The sequence below is a fragment of the Mixophyes fleayi genome, chromosome 3 (assembly GCF_038048845.1).
Source record: "Mixophyes fleayi isolate aMixFle1 chromosome 3, aMixFle1.hap1, whole genome shotgun sequence".
Lineage (NCBI taxonomy): Eukaryota > Metazoa > Chordata > Amphibia > Anura > Limnodynastidae > Mixophyes > Mixophyes fleayi.
In genome coordinates this window covers 38,287,069-38,300,697 of record NC_134404.1, presented here as the reverse complement: position 1 = coordinate 38,300,697, position 13,629 = coordinate 38,287,069, and the positions used below count along the sequence as shown (strand labels likewise).

Below are 13,629 nucleotides of genomic sequence, written 5' to 3'. Positions count from 1 at the left end.
GTCGACATAGGCCAACATTCCAGAGTCGCACTTCTTACACCTTCTTATAGATTAAGGCTGTGAGGTATACGCACCTGATAAAGGGACTACTTCGTGTGGGTGTGTAAATAATTATTATTAGTAATAATATAAGCGTATAATCTCCTGCAGAGCTGTTCAGTGAAAGTAGCACATACTAGAATTAGTTTAATTAAAGGATGTTATAAGGGACAAAATAAATGAGGACCGTTATGCACACAAGAGCTTATAATCACTGCAGGGGATGGGAGACTGCACTGTCCACCGGAACAATCTGAGGGTTCTAGAACACACATCCCCGTACGAACAAGTACCTCCTTGCCCCCATACGTCATCCTTAACACAGTGAGGGTCTATAACTCGCATCACGTCATAATGAGAGATGAGTATCAATTGGGCAAGGTTTCGGAGATTCACCTTTGGCGAATTAATTTGCGAATGGATGGCGATTTGCTAAAAATTGACAGGAAAAAATCCCCTCCTGGTGAATAAGGCCAATACCATTGCTTGGAGCATAAATAAACCAATTAAATCAGCAAGCATCAACAAATGTCCATAGAAACTCATTCCCCCTGGATTGTACTAAGGGGCCATCTTGGCACTTTTTACACCAGTAGAAGCAGCCACACAAACACAGCGATGATTTGTTACTCTTGTCTGCATGTAGCATACTGAGTAATTTGTGGTTTCATAGTAACATAGTTGATGAGGTTGAAAAAAAAGACACCAGTCCATCAAGTTCAACCTATTTTGGATCTCCTGCGATCCTGCACTTATATTTGAAATTGATCCAGAGTAAGCAACCGCCAATCTGTTTCAATTGTGAAAATCCCCCCAGACCCAATATTACGGTCCTATTTTTACCCTATATCCACTACTATCCTTCATTTTAATTAACGGTCGTATCCCTGGATACCTGGATACACTTTTCCGCTAAAAATTTGTCTAACCCTTTCTTAAACATATCTATTGAAATTTCCTCTCCTCTAACCTTAGGGGGTGACCGTGTGTCCTGTGTATAGACGCCTCTTTTCTAAAGTAAACATGCTTAAACTGGCTAACCTTTCCTCATAACTTAATGACTCCAAACCCTTTATCAATTTTGTCGCCCTTCTCTGAACCCTTTCTAGTTCCAGAATATATTTTTTATATAGTGGTGCCCAGAACTGTACTGCATATTCAAGATGAGGTCTTGCCAACGAATTATGCAGTTGCAAAATTACACTGTCTTCCATTGCATCTATGCCACTTTTTATGCATGCCAATACTTTGTTTGCCCTTGCAGCTGCTGCTTGACATTGAGCACTATTGCTAAGTCTACTGTCTACGAGCACTCCCAAATCCTTTTCCATTATAGATTCTCCTAAATTAATTACATTTAATTTATAGATTGCATTCTTGTTTTTGATCCCTAAATGCATAACCTTACATTTATCTATGTTAAACCTCATATTCCATTTGGCCGCCCAATCCTCCAGTTTATTTAAGTCCCTCCTAACACCCTTGTGCTGATCACCTCTACAAACATTGCAGGAATATTTAGTTGAGATAAGCCTAGTATGAAGACCGTTACTTCCATATTTCCATGTGCTGTATAAATATACCACTGTACTTACTCAGCTTAGATAATATAACTCCAAGGGGTGTATTTACTAAACTGTGGGTTTGAGAGCGTGAAGATGTTGCCTATAGCAACCAATCAGAATCTAGTTATTATTTAGTAAGTAGATTCTACAAAATGACAGTTAGAATCTGATTGGTTGCTAGAGGCAACATCTCCACTTTTTCAAACCCAGAGTTTAGTAAATATACCAAGAGTACAGCACACCTAGTGGTTGGTTAACAGTGGAACACATTTATGCATTCTTATGTTATTCAGGGAAAACATCTCAAAATATTATTTAGAATAGCTAGTCTTTCATTATAATGTTCCTATAATAACCAGGAATCAAAAAATAAATTAAGAAAACTCTAAACATAAAAATTTGCCAAAAAATCAGCCCCAAAACACAAGTTTGCCAGTTTGAAAAAAAAAGTAAAAAGTTTAGATTTCAAAACAATTTTACTAAAAAGCTGCAAGTGCACATTTCTTCTATACAGCGATCGCCATGGTTGGCTCCGGGACAGCTTGTTATTTGTTGGCAATCCTAGCCCCGAATTCAAATGAAAATATCGTGAGCGTTCCTGCCAGGGGTAGATACTAATAATTTAATTTAGTTTGTTTGAATATCAGGCAAGGCTTCACACGTTTCATTACCACACTAATGGCTGTGGAAGGTCTGGAATCAATCTGGTGTCATTTGAGTCTCTATCAAAATAACAAAAAAATGCCAATAACTGTAATATTATCCTAATTCAAAGAGTGTGTCGGGGACTGCGCACCCAAGTTCCTCTTTCTTTCTGGGGGCTCTCATTTAACACATCGTCACAATAACAGCGGTGGACTACAGTGTTCTGTTCTGTGATCGTTAGCCCTGCATTAAATCTGCATTTCCCCAAAGTAAACTGCGGCCTGCATTGTTTTACCATGTGTTCTTTCTGCGTGTCTTCATAAATAATTCATCTGTTTGTAACGTGCCAGAATCATGTCAGTCTGTAAAGTCCCTACTGTGTGATCGCTGACATCTGTCACGTTATTTTACTGCCACGATAAAGAAATAATTTTTTTGCAATTATGCCCTGTCAACAGCCGTGTCAATATTAAGAGCTAACCCCTATAAAAAAAATAAAACCTCTGTCTGTCGGTGTATGTTAGGGAATGTAGACTGTAAGCCCCAATAGGACAGGGACTGATGTGAGTGAGCTCTCTGTACAGCGCTGCAGAATTAGTGGCGCTATATAAATAAATGGTGATGATGATGATGCTCTCTGTAATAGGTTAGTTCTTGTGCCACAGGATCAGAAGTTCTACAAGGATCATTGTGACATCACAAGTCAGAAGTTGCGGCCGCTTTGTCTCTTTTAACAGCGTTAACGGAGACTTATGAATACGGGGATTTGGTCATACCTGGGAGGGTGGCAGAATCCTCAAGAAATACAGAATATTTACAATATTTGTCAAATTTCTTTGGGGACAGTCTCAGTCTTTAAAGATTAGTCCCAGGGAATGTGTGCCCTGGTTGACTTCAATTTTTCAATATTAACTGTGCAGTATATTTCCTCTTATTTTTGTACATATCAGTTAGTTCTCACAATCTCTTCTTATTCTCTTTAATATATTACTATGTATTTAACACGAGCTTTTAAAATGCAGAAGAATGACACTGTAACTAGACTGACTGATGGGGGTTTGTAGTGCGCCGAGATACAACTAAACGCATACTTGCCAACTTTCTAAAGTTGGCTTCCCGGAGCCTGCCGGGGGAGGTGGGTGTGATGGGGGGTGGGGCTCCAAAAATTGTGTCATCTAGGACCCGCCCCCATGACGTAATGACGCAAACGTGTCATTTTACGGCAGGGGGCGGGGCCAAACACTTCGATTCCCGGTGAATCGCGGCGTTTTGGACCTAATTCTGCCCACTTCACTAGGAAGTGGGCCGATCCGGGAGATTGCCACACTCTCCCGGGAGTCCGTGAGACTCACGCGAAATGCGGGAGTCTCCCTGACCTTCCGGGAGAGTTGGCAAGTATGACTAAACGGCACAGCAGGAAACCTGTTCAGCAGCAAAGCGTCTCTGGAAATGACTTGAATATATCAACAACCATGCTAATGATGCAGCTGGATAAAGGGTGATTTTGCTAAATAAACCAATGTTTAATTTTGCAACCAGGGGTGTTAAAGTGGACGGGGTGGTAGGGTGACCAGAATGACCATATAAGTCTGCACACGTATGAATTACACATGCAGTATGGCTGCAGTGGACATTCATCCTGCACACTAATGTGCAACACACACGTGTCCGGACTTGTAGGTTCATCTGGTAACCTTAGTCACACATTACTACATTGATTTGGGGGTATTTGTGTTAGTCTTCTGTTGCCATCAATGTTAAAGTTGACAAAACCTCTCCACACTCAATATAGCTCCATCTGCTGGACGGAAAAAGGTACTGCATTAAATCAAAGACACTAAAACACACAAATAACATACCTTATGGATTAATACATATCTTTTCTATGTAGGTGGCCAAACTCTATAACAGTGTGAAGGCCATTGTACTTATTATCAGGAAGAATCCATGTCTGACAATGATCATTATTAGATATGCCTGAACGTTCAGTAAAAAAATGACCATTTGCCGTCGGTCATCTGCCGATGGCGCTCAGTCTCCCATGTGACCTGGCTGCTTGGGCCAAGCTCGGAGTCTATGGTCTTGTCTAACTCACATGTGGGGCCAAATTGGAAATCAATTCTTGTACTCAAGAGTTTGGGCCAAGTGTCAGTGTCAGCCCAGGTGGCCAGGTTTACATGGACAAATAATACCGGTGGCGTAAATTCACAATGTCGCCAATCCCATTGCATAAATGGTCCTATAGCCGCTTTATAAATGTTATCATTACCCTGTCTCTCTTCCTTTTTTACTCTTAGTTTCTTGGTCATTTTTAAAGGTTGCAACATAGCTGCGTGCTGATACCATGATGGTGTATTAGAATGGGGTCTTGTTATTTTACTCATACTTGTCAACGCTCCCGGAATGTTCATGAGACTCCCGAATTCCGAGTAGGTCCCGCGGGCTCCTGGGAGAGTAGGGTATCCTACCTCATCTGCCCACTTTCTAGTGAAGTGGGTAGGATTAGAGCCGCCATGACGTGACTCTCAGGGAATCGGAGAATTTTGGTGAATCACCAAGCCCTGACTCCCTCCGCCCATATTCCCCCTCCTCCCCTCTGGGAACTCCCAGAGGGGAACATCAAAAAGTTGTCAAGTATGATTTTACTGCTCTTATTCCAAATGCTTTACCTATCTGCCTAGTACCATTGTTGAAACGTTTTGAAATGTAAAAATAGAATAAAATTGGAAAAATGTATTCTTAAATAAATTGAAATATAATCAGTAGCTCATATCCCTCCCTGTCCCATGCAAGGTGCCCACAGTTAAAACACTTCCTATATGTAGGTTCTCATCTTGTCATTGGCTAACTGGTTAGCACTTCTGCCTTACAGCACTGGGATCATGAGTTCAATTCCCAACCATGGCCTTATACGTGTGGAGTTTGTATGTTCTCCCCGTGTTTGCGTGGGTTTCCTCCGGGTGCTCCGGTTTCCTCCCACACTCCAAAAACACACTGGTAGGTTAATTGGCTGCTATCAAAAATGACCCTAGTGTGTGTGTCTGTGTGTGTGTGTCTGTGTCTATATTAGGGAATTTATACTGTAAGCCCCAATGGGGCAGGTACTGATGTGAGTGAGTTCTCTGTACAGCGCTGTGGAATTAGTGGCGCTATATAAATAAATAGTCATAATAACATCAATTTACATAAAGGTTGTTATTATGCCCAGGACACTAAACTCAATACTGTCTTATATCTTTGCTAAGAATGTACTGAAGAATAATATAGTTATTATAGTATTACATGCTAATCTTGCTTTATCATTGTCCATTGGTCCGATATATCTCCTTGTATTTTTTTTTTTTTACTAAATTGACAAAAATGTGAAGTCTGTGCACTGTTTATTTATTATTATCCTTTATTTATAAGGCGCCACATGATTTCCTATATCACAGGTGAGGTACGAGGCTCCCAGTGTTGGAAGCTGACGCGAAAGCAATATAAGACTGTAGTGATACTTTACCTCCGAGCCAGCCACGTGTGATCACTGCTCATGTTTACAGAAACACAATCTAGAGCCCAATAAACCCTCTAAAACACAACTCACTTATCCCTGAGTAAATAACACCTGCTTGTTGTACATGTCTGTTGGAATACATTTATAAGAATACAGGTCTGTAAACACACAGGTACACAGTATAAGGTTCTGTGTATAGCTGACTGTCCTGAAAGCGTACAGGTATGACAGTCATTCCCAACTCCAGTCCTCATCGACCCATAACAGTGCATGTTTTCCAAATCTCTTGGCTGGAGCACAGGTGTATTCATTACTAACTGACACATTTTGAAAGATCCACAGATGGTACCTGGAAAACCTGCACTGTTAGGGGTCCCTGAGGACTGGAGTTGGGAAACAGTGAGGTATGCCATACCAATGACAGGTATTTTGCCATATCAGTGTTAGAAGTCGAGGATGAGAGCGTGGTATCTGATGCTGATCACAATACAGCCATCTGATTATCAGAGACCACTGTACAGAGCGTTTCAAGGTCAAACAATGCTAGTCACTGGGTTCTGATCAGACTTGATAGAGTCTATGGCACAGGTAAGGTTTGTCCAACAGTGCATGATTTCTGGATCTCCTCCAAGGAATAAAAGTGGAGCACCAAAAATGCCATAAGTGATTAATCCACCGGTATTCCTGGAAGGAGACTGGTGAAACATACACCAGGGCGCAGGGCAGGCACAACAACCAATGACAGCGAACGTCTCAGCTCTAACCTATACTTACAACGAACTGTACAACGTCCTCCGGCTTATGTTTGGCCGATTTGAAAGCAGGCAACGTGGTGACGACAACAATCTGATATTCTACGTGTCCGGTCATCATCCTCCCGCGAATCTCCTGATATTCCGGAACCCACATGTCAAGGGATGTGCGGACATTCTGTAGCTGCCTGGAGAGAGGAAAGACACAGTTACTAGGACGTAATGTTACCACTGACCACCAGACAAGAAGTTGGCTTTACAATGGATACGGTTACAGTAATGGCACAATGGGTTGGTGAAACAGGTTTTAACTGAGAGATTTACTCACATGGATGTTTTAACTGAGAGATTTACTCACATGGGAGATATTTTGGTGGACAATTGTGATGCCACCAGGACCAAGCTTCCCTAGTATGGTGTAATAAGGGGAATTATTTAATAGACTGGTACAATGTGATTGTGTTTATAACGACACCTCTCCTTCCAATCACTGCGTAACATAGTTGGCTACATATATGTATAATAATATCACTGAATACATAGTGGCTGAGGTTCAGTTTGTTACATTACAATGTTGTTCGTTATATATTTATATAACCATAGGCAGAAGCCTCGTTGTTTACACTTAATTTTAAAAATCTAATAAGTGCCATTTGTATTGAAAGTTTGTGTACTAGGAAACATCCTTGTTTGTTACAATAAATCGTTATTTGTGCCAACAGATTGTTTGAGACCTTTTTGTTTAAGTCCTATTTTGAAAACTTTTCAGTAAGTCGTTTAAGAGACCTTGGAAAAAAGATCATGATGTGTAGAAGACGACGGCCACAGAAGGACAAAACGTTTGTATCAAATACAAAAAAAATCGAAAAAGGAAAAACATTACCAAAGGGCAGAAGAAGCAATGTGTGCCATGGGCAATTGTGCCCAGTACCCAGTGCTGTAAGGGCACTGCCATGTCAGATGTAAACACAAAGGTCTTAATGCTTTGTCTGTCTGTTAAAACCCAGTACTGTGTTTATCCCAAATTGTACAGCGCTACACAGTATGCTGGTGCTATACACCCAAACTTGCATACCCACATTCATTTTGTGCATCCACTAGTATTTTGTAATGCTAGTACGGCACATGTAAACAGGTCTGAAATTGCACCCCACACCTGCGTTGTTACACGGGGTGGGGTGTTGCATTTTGCTTTCTGAAGGCAGGTTACTCCACTCACTTGCATTTTAAGTGAAAGCATTGATAATGACGAGGTGACCTCAATCATAGGCAAACCAAGGTGGGTTTACTAGTGCCTGGAAACCCCCCTCCAAGCTTGGGGCACTGTATAATTGAGGTGGCTGGACCCTGCTCCCGCTTCACACGGCTCTGCTTGAAAAGGGAGAGCTGCGTGCACCTAACAGTAGTGCAGGCAGCATTGCCCATGTATATTATGGGGATAGGAAGAGTTGGAGAGCAGCCAAGCACTGTCTAAAATTATAGCCACGCCCCCATGCATGCTGGTCACGCCCACTGGTGGCGTGGTGTGGAAACCCCCCTCTACAAATCCTGTGTTTGCCCCTATCAATGACTACCAGTAACAACCACACTAAGAGGGAAGATGGGCTTCCAGACATAAAATGATAGTAAAAAAAACAAACAAATGTGAAATATAAAAAATAAATAATGAAACTCAATTGCCCTAATGACCAAACACTAACAGATCTCAGCAACTGGTGATGTCATTCCAAGTCTCTTCTGATTGGTTGAACTGCACCTTGACTTACAAACTTTTTCTAATAATTCGATCTTTATATATTGTAAAGAACAAAAAAAGAAAACCTATTAAAATAGCTGGACGTTTGGACAATAAACTGATGTTTGGAGACAAAGTGCCAGAACCAGAGAACATAAAATTGAGGCAGTAATTTGATTTGAGGCTTAAACAACATTATTTAGCGTTATTTGGCCATTCTTCGCTTTATGGCTTGATACGAAGCCTTGGACATTGGCCGCCAACTGTAATTCCCAAACACTAAACTCCTAATTTCAGCTATGAGGACCTCCAGGCAGTTTAAGTTGATGACAGAAGATACTTTGTAGCAAAGCAGGCACTGGATACACACCAAGGAAAGGTTAGTACAGGACAATATGGATTGCTGCAAGGTAATGGAGACCATTTATAAGACTTTACATTGAGAGCCGTGTTTCTCATTCCTCTCCTCAAACACACAGGTCAGAATTATTTGGGTTTCCTTAACCCCTACAAGACCGGTGGGTAGATTTATTAAAACTTCTAAAATGGAAAAGTGCAGGTGATGTTGCCCATAGCAACCAGTCAGATTCTAGCTATCATTTATCCTGTACATTCTAGAACTCGATAGCTAGAATCTGATTGGATGCTACGGGCAACACCTCCACTTTTCCTTTTAAGAAGTTTTAGCAAATCTACCCCACATGTTTGGCCCCATATGACCTTTCACATTTGTCTATGAGTCGCTTTCCCCACGAACACCTTCTTTGTTTAATAGCATTTCCCAAGCAAATGTTAAATGTCATTTGTGGAGTAAAAACACCTTTTCATTTGGTATTATGCATTTGTTGTATTTGGATATTACAGGGGGGAAAAAAAAAACACCAGTAACCATGGTTTTGCCGTGTATTATTTCCACACAGTTAGGGGGGAATTCAATTCCCCCCAATGTACCGCCGCGATAAAGCATTTACCGTTATTACGGTAAGTTTAACCCGGCTTTCGCTGCGAGCAAAAAGCCGGCGTTAAAACTCCCGTAATAACGGTATTTCCGCACACTATTACCGTTATAACGGTGATAGTGCGCAGGCCGCTAAACCACGGTTACTGGTGGTTTTTTTTCCCCCTGTAATATCCAAATGCAAAAAATGTACAATACCAAATGAAAGCGCGTTTTTACTCCACAAACGACAAAATTCTTCTGCATAGCATTCTACATAGAACACTGACCAGGATCTATGTTATGATTTCTGGCCAGTGCACAGTGACAGCTCCTGTTTCCTGTGTGGGCAATGCTGGCTTCATATAGTATGTAAATATATTGCTTGATGCTCAGGCAAAGGCAAATGTCCTGGTGTGGGAAGGGGTTAATCACGCCCCGCAGTTAGGCTTGGGGATACCACCAGAGGAGGAGGTAGAACTAGCGAGCTGTGGGCCCCGATCAAGGGCAAACGCAGGATTTGTAGATGGGGGTTTCCACACCACGCCACCAGTGGGCGTGACCCGCATGCATGGGGGCGTGGCTATAATATTAGACAGTACTTGGCTGCTCTCCAACTCTTCCTATCCCCATAATATACATGGGCAATGCTGCCTGCACTACTGTTAGGTGCACCCAGCTCTCCCTTTTCAAGCAGAGCCGTGTGAAGCGGAGGGGGTTTCCAGGCACTAGAAACCCCCCATTCTGTTTGCCTATGCCGATGCAGGGAAGCGGGGAGGAGAGAACCAGAGCCCACAACTCAATAGTACCACGTGCCGTGGGTCCCATTATCTCCCCGGGCCCCGATGCACCAATGGTAGTTCTGTCACTAAGCTAAAGCATTTGCTAAAACCAGAGTTTGGGCAGGAAAACAGGCAGATTGAAACAAGATTCAAAGCAATATCTTCATACATTCCTGATAACCAAAAAGGCAAAGTAATCACACCATATGTACCATCCACAAAGTGTGGGGGCCTCGTGTTCTTCAACACAGACGTCTTTTGTTTTTCACAAAGACACAAAAAATAGAAATGTTTCAGGGGTACAGCCCCCCTCTGTCAAGTAAATGTAGAATATATGTAAAGTATCCCGAGTAGTATATGTGAAGTATCCCCAGTAGTATATGTGAAGTATCCCCAGTAGTATATGTGAAGTATCCCCAGTAGTATATGTGAAGTATCCCCAGTAGTATATGTGAAGTATCCCCAGTAGTATATGTGAAGTATCCCCAGTAGTATATGTGAAGTAGCCAATGCAACCAGATCAAGCTACAAATTGACAATAGCCATGTCCTCTATTTTAGAGGCCAGAGTGAGGAAGTAGAGGAAAAAAAGGATTGTTGGAGTAATGCCACATTTAAAAATAACCCCCTGTCTTTCTCCACACTGCCCCCAGCACCCCGCTCCTCATTAAACTGTTTAGCAGAGCTCCTCACAGTAACTGCAGGAGGAAGTGCTAAGTGATCACGTTTGTATATGACATTTCCACCAAGCAGGAGCAATAATCATTTTATTTTTCCTTTCAGAACTTTCTGGATCACTGGTTCCCTGGATTAGAGAAAACCTACCAGCACCACAAAGCGATACTCAGGGGACGAATGCCGGAGGGGCCAGGGAGTGGCCAGTTTCTGCTGCCAGAGGTCACAGCTCTCTCCTCCCCCGACTGTCAGTGCAACTAGGCAGCATGTGTGTTTCATATGTGCATAGGGTCATATGAAAACCCAGTTGTACATGTATTACACATGCTACATGTCTGCACTGCTCTAACTTCACATGCAAACATGCAGCTTCTACTCTGCAGGTATAAAGTACGGTCTCCCATGTGTCCTGCTTTTCCCAGAACAGTCCACTTTTTATTTTTTTGAACTCCCAAAGCTTATTGTCTGATAATTCAAACTCCTTGTGCACACATATTAGCAGGCTGATTGGGGAAAGCTTAGGGGCTTCTCTACTGCCAAAGCCGCCCCTGCCGTCTATATGAAGGATGGGCATATGCATCCGCCCACTGCAGAGACCACTACTCAGGTCTGCTTGGGGCCAGTAGATACACAGTGGGGCTCTGTTAGGCTTTCTCTTTCATACACAAGAAAGCAGAGGCCTCTGGAACAGCGATTGTAAGTACTCCCCTGGCTGTTTTACTTCATTCACACACAAAAAAATAATTAGTGGATCTTATGTTATGATCAAAGCTTATCTCTTATCTAACTATACATTGTGCAAGGGCACCCATGCAACACATGTAATTTATATCTGTCTATATTGACATGGCTGACCAGATAATCCTACGTGGGTCCTGTGTTGAATGGCTGATCTGTGTGTAGTTCATAGGAGTATGGATTTTAAATGTACAATGTGAAATGAGGGAAAGATATGCAGTAGGGTTATAACTGGATAAAGTGATAGTGTAGCCAGGGCCGGATTAAGGGAATGGAGGCCCATGGGCTAAGGGGGCCTCCATTCCCCCGTGAGGGCCCCCTCACCCCCGACATCCGAGCTGCCCCCCCCCCCCCCCGGACTTACCTCCTTGTCCGGCGCGCTGTACGCTCTTTACTGAGGAGATCTCGTGAGAGTGAGACTCACGAGATCTCCTCAGTAAGGAGACTACAGCGCGCCGGGGAAGGGCCGCAGTGAAAGTGCTCAGCAGCACTGATCGTGCCGGGGGCACCCCCGCCCCCCGACCGATCAATACTGCTGCTGAGTACTTTCAAGGGCCCCCTGGATGCCATAGGCCCCTGGGCTGCAGCCCAGTTAGCCCTATGGTTAATCTGGCCCTGAGTGTAGCTGAAGAGGGGTTAAAGAGCTAACCATCTGGTTACCAATCCAAACACTGGACACCAATAATTTCAACTGCTATTCCACAACTATATATATATATCAGCAAAAAGCCTAATATCAGAGCAAATCCTTCCACACCCCAATTTTACCTCCTCTCGGTGTATTGTTGTCTATCAGCTATCACATATATAATGACCACATAGAGGCAGACAATCAATAACAAGGATGAGGAAGTGAGCCCTGCACGCAGCTGGAGAGTACAGGATATAGTTCAGCATTGATAGGAGATTACAGTGTAACCCTGTACTACCAGAGGGGTAACCTGGGCATGGGAGTGACACAGAACACTGACCTGGATGTGAGCACCGGAGCAGCCATGGCGGGCACAGCGTCCTGCCAGTCACGGGACAGGATACCAGAGGGCTGTGTACATAGTGCACGTCCCACATGTTCCCCAACCCTGAGTCACAGCTGCTGCGGGGGATTGTGAAACGCTGCTGCCTGCAGTGCATTAGTGGAGGGAGTTGTATATTCTCGCTCTTAGGTGTTGCTAAGCAACTAAATGTTCCGCAAAAAAATTAAATATACAGCAGGAGATGGTTTTTAGATTTAAGGAAAAAAATAAAAATTAACACGTAGTCGGCAGGATTCGAACCTGCGCGGGGAGACCCCAATGGATTTCTAGTCCATCGCCTTAACCACTCGGCCACGACTACTGCTGTGATGTAAGAGTGTGCTGATCCTTTTTTCTTCATAGTGTATTGTATATTATTCTCCTATTGCTTTCCCTCTTCAGCTATGACAGTGCTGAGATCATTATAAGGTAAGTATTTGTGATGGAGATTCCCCTTTGTTGTTTTCTTCCTTTGCAACTTTTTTCACATCTTATCTGTAAAAGGAACGCAGCTTGGACGGACTAAGTACAGATATTGTGACATATTTAACAAAAATGCAACATTTTTAAGACATTTTGCAACATTCTGGAAACCCACACAAGCTGCACCATTAATGTCAGTATGTGGCAGGCGTAGGGGCCATTACACAAAAGTAGTGGCAAATCTTTTGAAGCTGTTTGACATTACTATACTTGTAATTCAGGGAGGAGGAGCACTTTGGGGTCCATTTAAGGCCCGTTGCACATTTTGCCCATTAATTAATATTTCTCATCAGCTGCTATTCTGAGGTAATAATGGATCAATTTACCAACATACTGAAGCAGGGACAGCTGCTTATCAGAACTGTCCCTGGCAAAATAATGTTTAATAAATAGGTCACTTAAAATATAAAAAATAAAAATCTGCCCTATTTCTACTATGCCCTGATTTTAATATATGTTTTCCAAAATATAGAGATATAAGAAGATGGCATGTGCATTGTTTAATGATAAATAATACAGATGTATTACACAAGTTAATCTCCACCCAATGCTTAAAATCTGGTTTTGGGTGCACCTTCCACTGTCCCAATTTAGACAGAACAGTCCAAGTCATCTGCACCTTTGTGCCAATGGTCGGAATGTTGGGTGTGGCGGTATGAGGATATGAAGGATGACTGTAAAAAAAATATAAAAAGTGTATCCCCAAGCAACAATATTGAATCATTAATTAAATGAATTATTGCTAAAAAATCACTGGGAAAATTATTCAG

At 42.5% G+C, this 13,629-nt stretch overlaps 1 protein-coding gene and 1 non-coding gene across 2 annotated transcripts in view; both read right to left on the bottom strand.

The window, feature by feature from the left end:
- The window catches only part of HS1BP3 (HCLS1 binding protein 3), a 76,931-nt gene extending 64,489 nt beyond the window's left edge, over nucleotides 1-12,442 (bottom strand). The window contains exons 1-2 of the mRNA XM_075201376.1: nucleotides 12,335-12,442; nucleotides 6,520-6,685 (exon numbers count right to left, since the gene is read on the bottom strand). Of these exons, the coding sequence (XP_075057477.1) occupies nucleotides 6,520-6,685; nucleotides 12,335-12,360 (192 nt within the window). The 5' untranslated portion in view covers nucleotides 12,361-12,442. The remainder of the gene's footprint in view (nucleotides 1-6,519; nucleotides 6,686-12,334) is intronic.
- A 174-nt stretch (nucleotides 12,443-12,616) lies between these two features.
- Nucleotides 12,617-12,698, bottom strand: TRNAS-AGA (transfer RNA serine (anticodon AGA)). Its single transcript has one exon. It is a non-coding gene; the product is annotated as a tRNA-Ser (tRNA).
- Nucleotides 12,699-13,629: the final 931 nt, after the last annotated feature.